Source organism: Astatotilapia calliptera, chromosome 9 (genome assembly GCF_900246225.1).
Source record: "Astatotilapia calliptera chromosome 9, fAstCal1.2, whole genome shotgun sequence".
Taxonomy (NCBI): Eukaryota; Metazoa; Chordata; class Actinopteri; order Cichliformes; family Cichlidae; genus Astatotilapia; species Astatotilapia calliptera.
The window spans coordinates 13128883-13142849 of NC_039310.1; the positions used below are offsets into that span (position 1 = coordinate 13128883).

Below are 13967 nucleotides of genomic sequence, written 5' to 3' on the forward strand. Positions count from 1 at the left end.
GCCGCACAGCAAGAAGGTCCTGAGTTCAATTCCAACATCAGGCCGGGGTCTTTCTGTGTGGAGTTTGCATGTTCTCCCTGCGTGGGTTCCCTCCGGCTTCCTCCCACCGTCCAAAGACATGCAGCTTGTGGGGATAGGTTAATTGGATAATCCAAATTGTCACTAGGTATGAATGTGAGTGCGAAGTGTTGGCCCTGCGACAGACTGGCGACCTGTACCCTGCCTCTCGCCCTATGACAGCTTGGATAGGCTCCAGTGCCCCCCGCGACCCTGAAAAGGATAAGCGGAAGCGAATGGATGGATGGATAATTCTGATAACTTCAAATTGCTTACAAACTCTGTCCTACAACCCCAACCACCAAAACAGTAAAGGAGTTAAAAGTTGAATTTGATCCCGCTTTTATTTTGAAAACCCCCACCTCAAGTGCCGACGTACTTTGCGCAAGCTTTACGCGGATGGAGTGAAAATAATTGACAATAAACACATATCGTATGCCCCCGAAAAAGTGAAGGAGTCTTGTGCAGGAGTCGAAGCTTTCACATCATCAATGATTCATTTCAATCCGGAAGGTGTCGTTTGAAGCTTTGTAGGCGCTGACAGCTGTTTCGACCCGGGGGGAAAATGGAGCATATCCGAACGCCAAAGGTAGCTAACGTTTCTTGCTAATTGCAAATGGATGGGATACAGTCGGCAGCTGGGCCTTGTCTGTTTGCGATTTTGTTGGAAGGCTCGAGTCAGGCTCCGTTTTCTGGCCATCAGTGTTCAGAGTGAATTTGCGTGAATCAACGTTATAGCGTAACGGCTAGCAGGTGTCGCCAACGACTCCAAATGTCAGCAGACGTGGCGAGCATCAATGAGCCGTTTGTTTTTCCCGTTCATCAGGAAGATCGGCTTCCTCTATCTAATTTTACTACTTGCACGCTCTGCTATTTATTGCGACAGATATCCACCGTCAGTACAGTCATTGAATTCAGTATGATTGAAGAAGCAAGGAAAAGCCGGGCCATATCCAGCACAGACTCGCAGGGCTGACTTGGGCTGTACGTCAAATTGGGCGATCGCAGTTTTATCGTAAGCATAAAACGCCAAAACAGTGAGCTCACTGCCTGGGCTAAATCACTCCCAATAGACCAGATTTAAAGGAAAGCAACCAGCTGAAAAAGGCAAGACTCGAGGAGTGCTGCAGTACGAGTTTAGCCCTGCCAGGCCTGTACTGCTAGAAAATATACTGCTATGTGTGTGCACAGCAGTATATGCAAGAGCGGATCCTTTTAACCCTTAAATCATTGATCCTTTCAAATCTGATCTGCAGCCACTCAAAAACAACCAACAACCGCCAACAGTCCTAGTACATACTTCATAATTCCTTTTAGTCTGCCATAAGGTGGCTCAGTGTGCTTAATTTTATCTAACGTCTCTATTTTTGATCATATTAGGAAGCAGTATCACACGATTCTTGAGGTTCAATGACAATTGTGCTATTTGTCAGTGGGAAAAAAAAAAAAATGCTGAGATCTGGCATGTAGACAGACGGGGAACACCCATGCAGAATGGGTGTTCCCCATTTTTCTCCACACCTCTCAGTGGTTTGTCTGGTTTAAAAGTCGGAGGAGATTATTATTTGCTGTTATAGTGTTTAAAACAAACAACGAAAACAAGCTGCTTGTTGTAGCAATCAGGGTAGTTTAAGTTGCATAGGCATGTAACAGGATGAAACACAAATCCTAACATTAACTTCCCTATAAGATGGTATGAGGTCTCTGTCCTCCTTCTCTCTTCCCTTTCTCTCTAACCTGCTCTCAAGCACACGCATGTGGGCACACACACAAAAACAACTGACTTCCCATATGTTCCAAGAAGCTGACTTATGACAGAGCCGCGACCCGCAGGTTGCTGAGCGACCGAGAGAGATTTGATCATCATATCTCAGCAAACGGAAACAAAGTGGAGGATGTCTGAGTCAACCGGAAACAGCTAATGTGATGAATCATGGATTCGGACAGCTAGTGCTAACAGCACTGCACAGTCCAAAAATCAGTGACTTTCCAAATGCACTTTGGCTATAGAGTGAAGGTGACAGGAGCTTTTATTTTGATATGTCTTGCATCTGTGATGCAGAAGGCAATAAAATACCGTAGATGCAACAGTGCAGAGCAAAGTCCAATGGTGATATTATTTGTTTGTTTTATATTGTTGTAACATCAGTCTCATAAAGATCTTTAAAAAGATTGTGCTGTATAAAACTGGTTTTATTCATTTATTTATTTTTTCTAGGATGTAAACCAGAAGCACATTAAAGGTTTTTTTTAAAACCTGTTATAGCTATTAGACCCAAGCCTGTGTGAAAACTCGTGACTTGAGTAAATATATTACTCATTATATCTGCTATTCTGTTTGGGCGTTTGTGGTATTAGTGCAATCAGTTGCTACACTTTCACCGTTGCAGCTACTGAATATAAATTTTTGAGAAGGAAGTCAAAACAAAATGAACTGTGTTTGACTTTAAGCTAGATAAGATTGTTTAATTAAGAGGCAGGTGGTTTGTTTATTAAGGCAGTGGCAGCAAATGTCACTTGTGACTGCACTTATTAAAATTAAACTGGCAGCTGATAGTGAGGACCAGGTGGCCAGGATTAATTGGTGTGCTAGCCAGAACTGGTGCCAGTAATTTTTCTGTCAGGTGTCAACCCTGCTCGCAAGATGCCATCTCTTGTAGTCTCAGTGTATCCAGCAAGAGAAGCAAAGGGTGCTCCTGATTATTTAGATATTACCATTATGTGCATCTGTTTTTGCAGGTGGAGCAGGTGCGGCTGTTGGATCGCTTCAGCAACAAATCCGTTCATGGCACTCTGTACCTCACAGCCACGCATCTCATCTTTGTGGAGAGCAACTCTAACAACTCGGCCTCTGCTGGACATGAGGTCTGGGTGAGTAGTTTTGTGCCAACTATGCTGCCCATTAATGCAGGTTTCAGAGTGCTTGCATATGGATGTCACCTCTGCGAATACACTGTTGTGCAGAGGCATAACTGGAGGATAGCAAGTGCTCACAGAACTTTTACCTCCTGTTGCCAGTTTTCTATAAATTGATGGTGCAGTTTCACACAAACCAAGTGTGCTCTTTAGACAATTTGGGCCTGTTTTTAGTCTAATAATGAATATTTATTACCCTGCAAATGTTTTTAATACACTCCTGTTTTAGCTCCTAGCCTTCATGCAGGTTTGTTCTGTGTGTGTGGTTTAAAAACCCCTTTTTCTAGGCTTTGTGTTTAGGTGTATGATTCTTGCTGGGGTTCAAATCCTGAACGAGGCCCCAATTGTTATAACCTGTATGTGTGTGACATAATAATAAATTAGGTGAGTCGAAGTCAGTATCAGCAGTGTAAAGTGGTGCATGGATAAGCTGGCAAGTGTATGAGACCTGGTGTGCAAGGAAAAAGCAAGTTAAGATAACCCAACGAAAGAACCAAACGAGGATGCAGAGGCATGAAGACAGCACAGGCACCATCACAGGACTGGAGTAAAGCACCAACAGGAGTGGAGACCGGCAAGACCTAGAGAGGTAGGGTCTTAAATAGCATCTCCTGAATCTCCACCCAGGCAACTCATGGAACCCAAAAACCACACATATGCAGAGCAAACCCGCATGAAGGCCTGGGGCCATAACAACTCCATCACTGAAGGAACCGTTGCAGTGCAATATTGCCATTGGCTGGTGGCAAAGCGATTCCTGTAGATGCCAAGACCTGGGTGGCATATGTTTTGAGCTCTCAAATCAAAACCAGAGGAATATATGCAAATGAAGGGCAAAACATACAGAAACTGGAAGTTCTGCCACATAAAGAACCATTAATGTGACCACTACAGGGAAGCCTGCAACCAGACAGTTTGTTTGCATGCGATTTGGGAAGGAGAGAAAGATTATGAAAGTTAATGTGTGGTAAGAGGAAGAGATAGAGTTTCAAAATGTGCACACGTAGTATTTGTCTGTGTGTGTTTTTCTTCCTGCCCCTGAAAGAGGATCGCTGTCAGTGCACTGTAAGAACTAGGTTAGTAACATCTAGCAGCAGCATTCTGGTTTGCTGATGGACTTATTTGTGCTGCAGTAGCGGCAAAGTGGTGGTGTTGGGTTATGCGAGAATTATGGGCGCGTGTTGCAATGAGCCTAGAGCAGGCACTGAAGACAAGAGGCTATTTAATATTGAGAAATTAGCTGCAACCGTTTAGAGCTCAGGATTTCAACACATGACTTGCAAGATTTTATTTCCTATATTGAGTTGTGATTTGTCAGAATGACTTCATAGCATCAACTAGCCCGGTTTAGTTGGTTTTACATTGTACAATTGGCATATACATACTTGCTGGAATGGTATTACTTCTGAGTGTGCACAATAGTGTTGCGCTGTATGAATCCTGTTTTTTTTTTTTTGTTTTTTTAAGCACTAAGTATTTAGTGACTGGCCTACATGCCTTGTGCAGCAGAACCTGGGCCGTGACCTCTTTCCCACCATCCTTCCTGTTTTATGTGCATTACTTCCCTATGTGTGTCTGGCTCAGTGCTGTGTGTGCTGTAGAGTAATTTCAAAGTAACCGTTTGTGGTGTTTGTGTGTATCATAAAATATTAAACAGCATGTGAGTTACTGCCTTTCTCAACAACTGGTGAGATCAGCAATTAGCCTGTGTGTGTATGTGCACATGCGTGTGTGTCCCACTAGTCATTATCAATGCTGATCCATGTGCATCTTTATGATTTCTCTTGGTTGTGATACTCAAAATGCACTCATGAATATGGTGATGTGTGGCATCTGACTCTCTTGCCCTCTATACTTCTGGGTGATATTAAAATAATTCATGACTGAGCTGAGCTTTTTATAGCACTCTTCTGTTTAAATGCATGCTCTTGAACCCCCCCCAACTAGATCCCTTTAATATTCCAAATCTTATCTGTTCTTCATTGTATTCATATTGCAGATAACACTCTCATTGATGCAAATGTCTAGCCAGCTAATCACAAGGCAGCAGCTCAGTGCATTTTGGCATGTAGGATTGTCAAGGTGGGCTGCTGAAGTTCAGAATGAGGAAGAAAAGTGATTTAACTGACAATGAATGTGGTTGATGTTGCCAGATGGACCGGTCTGAGTATTTCAGAAACTGCTGATCTACTGGGATTTCTCCTCAAAGCCATCTCTAGGGTTTACAGAAAATGGTCAGAAAAAGAGAAAATATCCAGTGAGTAGCAGTTTTCTGGGAGAAAATGCTTTGTTGATGCCAGAGATCCCAGAGGAATGGCCAGGCTGCTTTGAGCTGATAGGAAGGCAACAGTAGCTCAAATAACCGCTTGTTACAACCAAGCCGTGCATCTCTGAATGCACAACATGCGACTTTAAAGCCACAGCAGCAGAAGACCACACTGGGTACTACTCCTGTCATCTAAGAACAAATAACTGAAGCTACAATTCACACAAGGCCAACAAAATTGTACAACAGAAGACTGAAAAATGTTGGCAGATCTGATGAGTCTGCAGCATTCAGAGGGTAGAGTCAGAATTTGATGGAAATGACATGAAAGCATGAATCCATCCTGCCTTTTATCAGTACTTAGGCTGGTGGTGTAATATTGTAAGGGATATTTCTTGGCACTTTGGTCCCTTTAATACCAACTGATCTTCATTTAAACTTTGCAAGTCTTTAGTAGTTCATTGAGCCTCTTTAAATATGAAACTATTCTCTAAACTGAGGTTCCTAAAGAGTAAGGCTTTAATTTTGACATACGTGTTTTTTAAAGTGTGCATATACAATGAGTCCTAGAGTTGAAGAAAAACATTTGTATAACACACACAAAATATATTAGTATGTGTGTATGTTTTGTAAAATATAAAAACAGCACCAGGCTTTATTAACAATACGCTAATGTCATTGTTGGATAGTGTACTTTGTTTAAATTAGTGTATATCGACCCAGCCACTGTAAATCACCAGCCTCTCTTTTCACGTCTTCTTTTTGCCTCCTCTTTCCTTGTCTGCAGATTTTGCACCATCATATAGCCTCTGTGGAGAAGCTGTCCCTGACCACCTCCGGCTGTCCACTGGTAATTCAGTGTCGCAACTTCAGGGTGGTTCATTTTGTTATACAGAGAGAAAGAGACTGCCACGACGTCTACAGCTCACTGCTTCGTCTTCTACGGCCAGGTCAGCTTCGCGTTCTATTCGCTTTGGGCATTTCTCCTATCCACTTAATGCCTAAACAGAGATACATTGACATATTAAATAGTGCTTTCTCATCTGTCTGTGTTTAATGGGTTTCTCTCTGTTTTTCTTCTCTGCGCAGTATGCTATGAAGAGCTTTATGCTTTCTCCTACAACCCCAAACAAAATGACCAGCAGCGAGAGGAAGGATGGCAGCTCATCGACTTGGGGGCGGAGTTTGAGAGGATGGGCGTCCCCTGTGACCAATGGCAGCTCACTGATGTGAACAGGGACTACAAGGTAGGTAGTAAAATCCAACAAAGTCCTCTGCCCACTATAAACTGTATTTATTTACAGATTCTAAACATTGGTACCATCACTGTGATAGTAGTAGTATTTGTGATAGTATTGATATATTATTTACTATAAGTTGACTTATAGTATTTCTGTGTATTGGTCATTGCATGTCTGCATTATGGCTTTAAAAGTGCCAGAAGAACATACTCAGAAAGGGATGTAACTCCAAACGACCTCTGTAGCGACTGAGTAAACACAAAAGAGGAAACGACTGTGACAATAACTGGATTTATTTAAATGGATAAAAAACATTCCCGCCATGTGGTCACAGCAGATGGCAAAGTCCATTAGGCTGGCCTCTGCACTTAAACCAGCTCCACCTTCAGCTTCCTCTGTTGCTTAAACAGGGATAGGCTGGAGCAGCAGATGAAAACAGAAAAAAAGAATTACTGCAGCTTGTACAAGTCACTGACAAAATCATGTAAACCTAAAATGTGCAACATTGTTTAGTCTTTAGCTTAGTGTCATAATGTATTAAAACAAATTAATCCGAATAATTAAACTAATTGATTGTCAAATAACTTAATTGCAAACGAAGTTAATGTGAAAATGAGGTGGGCGTATGAAAGCTTACTCTGTATCTGATTTAAACAGATGAATATTACCAGAGTATTTCAGTTGTGTGGTTGTGGACAGCACCGTCACAGTGGTACAGTCTGGATTAGGGCTGTTGATATAACATATATATCGGATGACGATATAAAAACGTCTATCGTATCATTTTACGCTATCGTTTGTTTCGTGGTGTCGCAAAATAAACTGTTTACGGCAATATTTTTTCATCGTTTTGATGGTCACTGTAGTGGCTATATTAATTTCTTAAAGTTCTCTTTCTCTTATATTTTATATAACCACACTACAGACGGACAAGCGCCTGTTTTTATGCGTTGTCGTTAGCAACAACGACGGTAACAGCATCGGTGTCCGCTTGTTTATGTTCCTCATAAACCTTTCACAATAAAGCTCAAGATCCTGTTGAGACTTTTCAAAATAAACTGAATCACGTGAAAGAGCAGATTATTTACGGATGAGAATTAAAAAAGAGCTGCCAGGTGCTAAAAAATAAACCTTAGACTTAAACGTTAGAACAGGCTTTTCCCCCCAGCACGCTGTGTAATAAATATTCACAAAGAATACGGCGGCTGATACAACTTATGTCTAAAAATGTACAGTTTCATGCATCGGTTAAAACACTCGACTCCAGCTACATGATGCGCAGCTGGAAACACTTCCCGCAAGACGAGCTGCCCGAGATTCACAGAATTTACAGAAAATGTTACATTTTTGTGATTTATGTCGTTATCAGGACGATAGAATTCTTATATCGGAATATGAGATTTTGGTCATATCGCATAGCCCTAGTCTAGATTCAGCTGGCATCCAAGTGATATCACACAGGCTGTCATTATTTGGGTTTAATGACAGCCTGTTAACATTATATCCAGGGGTGCACATAAGGGGTCCGCAGGTGCGCATTAGCTGTCAAAATAAAAGACGCGCACCAGATAAGAAGTTGCAACGCGCGTTTGCGTACATAAGATTTTCTGGAGGAGGACAGACATAGGTTTAGAACTCTAAAAGCTGTCAAAAAAGCAAGCTCCTTTAAGCAATTACTTTGGTGTTCCTCCACCTCCAAAGAAATGTCAGAAGGAGTCCGAACCGCAAAAGAAGCGCGTGTTCTCGGAAAAGTGGTTGCAGGAGGTGAGCTGGATTCAAACAAATGATGAACGCACAGAGATGTGGTGCAGAATATGCCGTGAAAATCCCACTCTAGCGGACAAAAACAGTGCTTTTATATGTACGCGAACTCTCGTTGCAGCTTCTTATCTGGTGCTCGTCTTTTATTTTGACAGCAAATGCGCACCTGCGGACCACTTATGTGCACCCCTGATTATATCACAGAAACCAGTTCGACGTTACCACATCTTAAACACTGTGCGCTGTGGTCCAGAAGAGGGTGCTGGAGCTTCACTGTTAGTTAGCTCCAGCCTTAGTGTGATGGACTACAGAGTCTTTGAGTCAAAAGTAAGAATTTGTCTGTAAAGAAGAAGAGCAGATCCCTGCTCACAGGCAGACTGTATATCATGTGCCTTTATAGATTGTAACATAGTAGCACGAGGCATTCACAAGGTACTGCTGTCTGAACATGGACATTAGTACATTTTTAATTCTTATTTTAGTTAATGGATTTTGTTTGTGACTTTTTTCAGGTGTGTGAGACATATCCACGAGACCTCTATGTTCCTGTCACCGCCAGTAAGCCTATCATTGTGGGGAGCTCCAAGTTCAGAAGCAAAGGACGCTTTCCTGTCCTCACTTATTTCTACCAAGAGAAGAAGGTACATTAAAACTGTGACCATTTACATACGCCAATATTTGTCTTTGGTCCAGTTTCTTTATTTAGCTCTCCTTGGCAAGTTGTTGAGTAGTTACTGAGCAAGATCAAAGTCCAAATCTTAATATTCCTAAGGCAGTACAAGCAAAATGGAAATGGGATTGCTTAAATTGAAAATAGGGTCAACTCTCTCGGTTATATCGAAGTGCAAATATCATGGGAATGAACCAGTGGGATTATATATTAACACGTGCAAAGTTGAGTTGCTTGGCCAAAGGTGGATTTACAGCAAAGCTCATAAAATGTCTAACACGGAAAGGATTTGTACTCCGCTTAACAAATTTGCATGACATCTGCTCATTCGATTTTTTTTTTTTTTTTTTGGTGTGTTTGTGTATGGATGGAAATTTTGACCTTTTGCTGGCATTAGAAGAAACATCACCACATTACAGAAACGATTAGTAACCAAGGGTCTGTGAAATTTGATGGAATAGCTGCACTTTTTTTTTTCTTTCTTTAATTTTCTCGAACAAAACGTCAGCATCGCTGATGAACAAACCTTGCTTCCAAAGCAAGCGAGGGAAAGAACTCCCACATCCGAAATGTGCAGCATATTTTGAATTGTGATTTTCAGGTTAAACAACATTTAGGTGGGATGAGCAGTTAATGACCTAACATTCTGGGGAATCTTATTGTGTCAACTAGAAACACCTGACTTTTAGGGAAACAATGTAACTACTCAATGGCATTAACATCTAAGTAGTTACATTTATGGTGTTAGGTTAACCAAAAAAGTTTATGAGACTCATGTAGTTGTTCCATTATAGGCAACCATTAGAAGGAAGTAACACAGGCTCAGGTGTCCTGGTTTTAAGGTTATATTTAGATTTTTTTTAATAACTTCTCGTTTTTACCAATGTACTCTCTTTACCCTGACAGGCAGCAGTGTGTCGTTGTAGTCAGCCTCTCTCTGGGTTCAGTGCACGATGCCTCGAGGATGAGAGCATGCTGCAGGCCATCAGCAAAGCCAATCACAACAGCCGATTTCTTTATGTCATGGATACCAGGCCGAAGGTAAGGTGGTGACGGCCAGGCAGTTTCTCAGAATAGCAAGCGTTGTTCATTAACTTTTAAAAATTTCTTGTATGTGTAAATGGGTTCAGCACTAAATGAATGTACTTTTGAAAACAGAGTTCAGAGCTCAAATGTGTTGTTGTTGTTTTTTTTGTTGTTTTTTTCCTGTCCTGCAGCTGAACGCGCTCGCTAACAGAGCAGCAGGTAAAGGCTACGAGAATGAGGACAACTACTCCAACATCCGCTTCCAGTTTGTTGGCATTGAAAACATCCACGTGATGCGGAGCAGCCTGCAGAAGTTGCTAGAAGGTTAAACATCTGCTACAGACAGAGGATTTTAAAAAAGAAAGAAAAGATGTTTACAAAAAGGCTTTTTTTTAATGAATGTCAGTCAGTGCACAGTTAATCTTAAATTCCTTTGATCCTTTAGTGACTGGGACTCGGTCACTTTCCATGAGTGACTACCTGGTGGGACTGGAGAGTAGTGGCTGGCTTCGGCATATCAAGGCGATAGTAGATGCTGCTGTCTTTCTCACCAGGGTAAATGTTTTCTGGTTATACTTCTTTAACTGTATTCTGGTGGAAGCTGATAAAAAAATCATTGTTGTTTTAAAAACCATATTTCTGTGCCATCTGTCTGTTCTCTTAATCCCAGGCGGTGACAGTTGAAGGAGCCAGTGTTTTGGTTCACTGCTCAGATGGATGGGACAGAACCGCCCAGGTCTGCGCCCTAGGGGCGCTGCTCATGGACCCTTACTATCGTACAATTAAAGGCTTTATGGTACCAGCCACAGACGCGTGATGTTGAACATGCAGATACTCAGATGCTCCATGTTCTCTACTCTTCACTCTTTGTTTTTCTTCTAGGTACTGATAGAGAAAGACTGGATCTCTTTCGGTCACAAGTTTGCAGACAGGTGAGGTTTCAACTGGAAAATGTGAAGCACTGCATTTGCTCCAGTTCACAGTCGCAAGTTCATATTATTCTATACGTGGATTGTATGCTCTCAGGTGTGACCAACTGGACGGGGATCCAAAAGAAGTGTCTCCTATTTTCACTCAATTCCTCGAGTGCGTCTGGCAGCTGACTGAGCAGTTCCCACAGGTGAGTGGGAGAGTGCAAGCTACGTGAGATTTATATTTATTTCCTATGGTTTTTTTGCTTTTATTTATCCACAACTCTCCGTTTAGGCGTTTGAGTTCAGCGAGTGGTTCCTGCTGCAGATCCACGAACATGTTCACTCCTGTCAATATGGAAACTTCCTTGGTAACAATCAGAGGCAGAGAGAAGAGTTGCAGTAAGTCAAAAACACAGATTTATGTAACTGTTGACGGTTGAAATACTTTCTAATGTCAACTGTGAAATCTATCAGTCTGTCAAGACAATCTCTTTAAAAGATCTGTGCGTCAAGAAAGCCACACCTGGATTTGTTGTCACTGAGTTTGCAGATAACCAGAAGTGATAAAAGACATATAATGTGTAATCCTTCTTTTTAGTAGAAGACAAATAGATTAATTACTATATTGTGAGCTTCTGTATGCGTGTGTGTGAACCAACCATTGGACTATGTCGATATGCTCCCATGTGTCTAACTGCTGTTCTGGGTTGCAGACTAAGAGAGCGGACTCACTCCCTGTGGGCATTTCTAATGAGCGAAAAACGAAACCACCTGAATCCGTTCTACAGCCCTGCGTACTCCGAAGCACATCCTGTGCTCGAGCCCTCCACCCTGCCTTATCATTTCAAGTCAGTACAGCTTGCTCCCCTTTTGGTTGCTGCTTATATCTAGAAGTAAACCCTAAAGGATCTTATCTACATGTGTAACATTGTGATCACCAGGTTCTGGAGGAGTATGTACCATCAGTTTGACCGATCCATGCACCCTCGTCAGTCTATCCTGAAAACCATTTTGACTCTGAAGGAGAACAGTCGTAAGGCAGAGAGCACGCTGCAAGCACTGGAATCTGTGAGCACATTATTGCATATTGTCATATTCCTAAGTTTTAAGCTTGATCTTAATTTTGAGTATTTAAATGACTGCATGAGTATTTTTAATATATAGTATTTACAGTATAGTATTTGTATTTGAGTATTTAGATGCACTTTATATTTGGAATATGTTGTTTTATATACTTAACTGTCGTATCATTCAGAGGCTGCAGCAGCTTGGTGTAGTCCCGGTTGCAACATCCGACCCCCCCGCACCTCCTCCCACAAGAGATCAGCTCTCCAACTCCCACAGCCTCCCGCCACGTCCCGACTCCCTCATTCTGGGAGCGCCCATCAACCACAAAGAAGTGCAGCGTCACGAGGAAGAGGATGAGCAGGAGGAGGTGGGTGAGGAGGCCACTGAGAGCACAGATACAGAGCGGACAGTAGAGGGCAGCAGTGGCACCGAGAGCAGGAAGCAGAGTTATGGAGAACTGGAAGGGACGTATAACAGTGATCTGGTCAAAGAAGAGCCAGCTGTTGTCAGCCTGGAGTTTGGTGTAGCACGTATGACCTGCTAAAACCAAAAAAACAGGGATTGTGAGAGACTGAGGGACATGAGCAACTAAGTAAGAGAGCATACTGAAACTGTGTGTGTGTGTGTGTGTGTGTGTGTGTGTGTGTGTGTGAGAGAGAGTGGGAAGCTGTTGCTCTGTGTGGATTATGTGCCGATTTACGCATTGGTCCTGAATGGGCTGAATGGATGAAGTTGTGTGTCTGTATAGTCTAAAATCTCTATGGAAAGCCTCATTATTATGTCATATACTGCACTTACAGTGGGAAAAAAAAAAGCTTGTTTTCTTTTTTTTTTATTAATGAATGTTGAAAAAGCACTATAAAAAATTAATGAATCGGGTAAGAAAAATAAATGAATCAAAAAACAAAGAAAAAAATGTCGTGTCTTGTAATTTGTACAGTCACGTTGTGCATTTTTGAAATACATGGCCTTGATATTCTTCACACGAAAATGCAGAAAATCCCAGTTTTGGCTCATGAAATGTTTCATTTCATCCAAAGGCTGAAATCCAGCCTAATCTGATCATGTTGGTGAGCTGACATTCCTCTGGTCTGAGTGATTTAAAAAATAAATAAAATCAGTGTAGAGAAAAAAACATTTGTTTGAAACTGTTTGCTGACAGAATAGACAGTTTGTTGACGTCATTTCCAAGAAAACGCACATCAGGTTATGTCGTTGGCAACACCAGAAGGTTTCAGAGGGATTTTTCATTATGACCTACCTACAGAGTAAATTTAACACGGACGTATATGTCACCTGTGCATTTCCGCCTTAACTAGACTGCTATAATTTGTTGCTCTTCTTGGTGCTTCTGCACTTTGGTTGGGAAACAGATGATGAATCATGTGTGGGGCAAATACCAAACTTGAATTGGAGTATGTTTACATAAATACAGGAAGAACTCTAGGACAATGAAGCCTCTTTAATCCTATTTCTCTTCGATCAGGTGATCTTTCTTACTAATGCTTACTGATGCTGATACCCAAATCCTACTGGTTGTATCTGCCATGTCAGTGACTTATTATTTATGACAGCTGACCTCGATTAAAGTTCACCGGCACATAAAAAACACCGCGTGCATGCAAGGTTAAGTTCTGTGGGTTTGGATAGCTAAATACTGTTAAATTCAACAATAACCATAAAACTGATTCCCCTAACTGTGATCTTTCTACTTGAGAGGTTTTGAAGCTCAACAAAAACCATGACATAGCAGTTCTCATAAGTAAAAAGAACTTCCTGCATCTGGCAAGTTTAGTTTCTGTGATGAATCTAAATAAAATGATGTGGAATTATTTATTTATTCATCAGAAAAAATGTCCTTGAGGCTGGATGTTGTTCGACTTTGATTTGTTTTGGGTTAGATTCACTGGAGTTGTGGCAATTCAGCACAATTTTTTTAGGCTCAGCTTGTTTTGCCATGAGTCATTACAATTTTTTTTTTTTCAAGAACATATTCTATATTAGTTCCTGAATAATCATTATTGGAGCTCAGAAAGGATTTGATCTTG

General features: G+C 41.5%; 1 protein-coding gene across 1 annotated transcript; it reads left to right on the plus strand.

Annotated features, from left to right (window-relative positions):
• The first annotated feature begins 411 nt into the window (after positions 1 to 411).
• On the plus strand, positions 412 to 12827 carry mtmr6 (myotubularin related protein 6). Its single transcript, XM_026180188.1, has 15 exons — positions 412 to 646; positions 2797 to 2928; positions 6027 to 6189; positions 6329 to 6486; positions 8754 to 8882; positions 9818 to 9952; positions 10129 to 10261; positions 10383 to 10492; positions 10608 to 10733; positions 10820 to 10869; positions 10964 to 11057; positions 11144 to 11250; positions 11565 to 11699; positions 11793 to 11919; positions 12107 to 12827. Exons 1-15 carry the CDS (start codon positions 623 to 625, stop codon positions 12461 to 12463), a joined length of 1980 nt encoding a protein of 659 aa, XP_026035973.1. The 5' UTR covers positions 412 to 622; the 3' UTR covers positions 12464 to 12827.
• The last annotated feature ends 1140 nt before the right edge of the window (positions 12828 to 13967 follow it).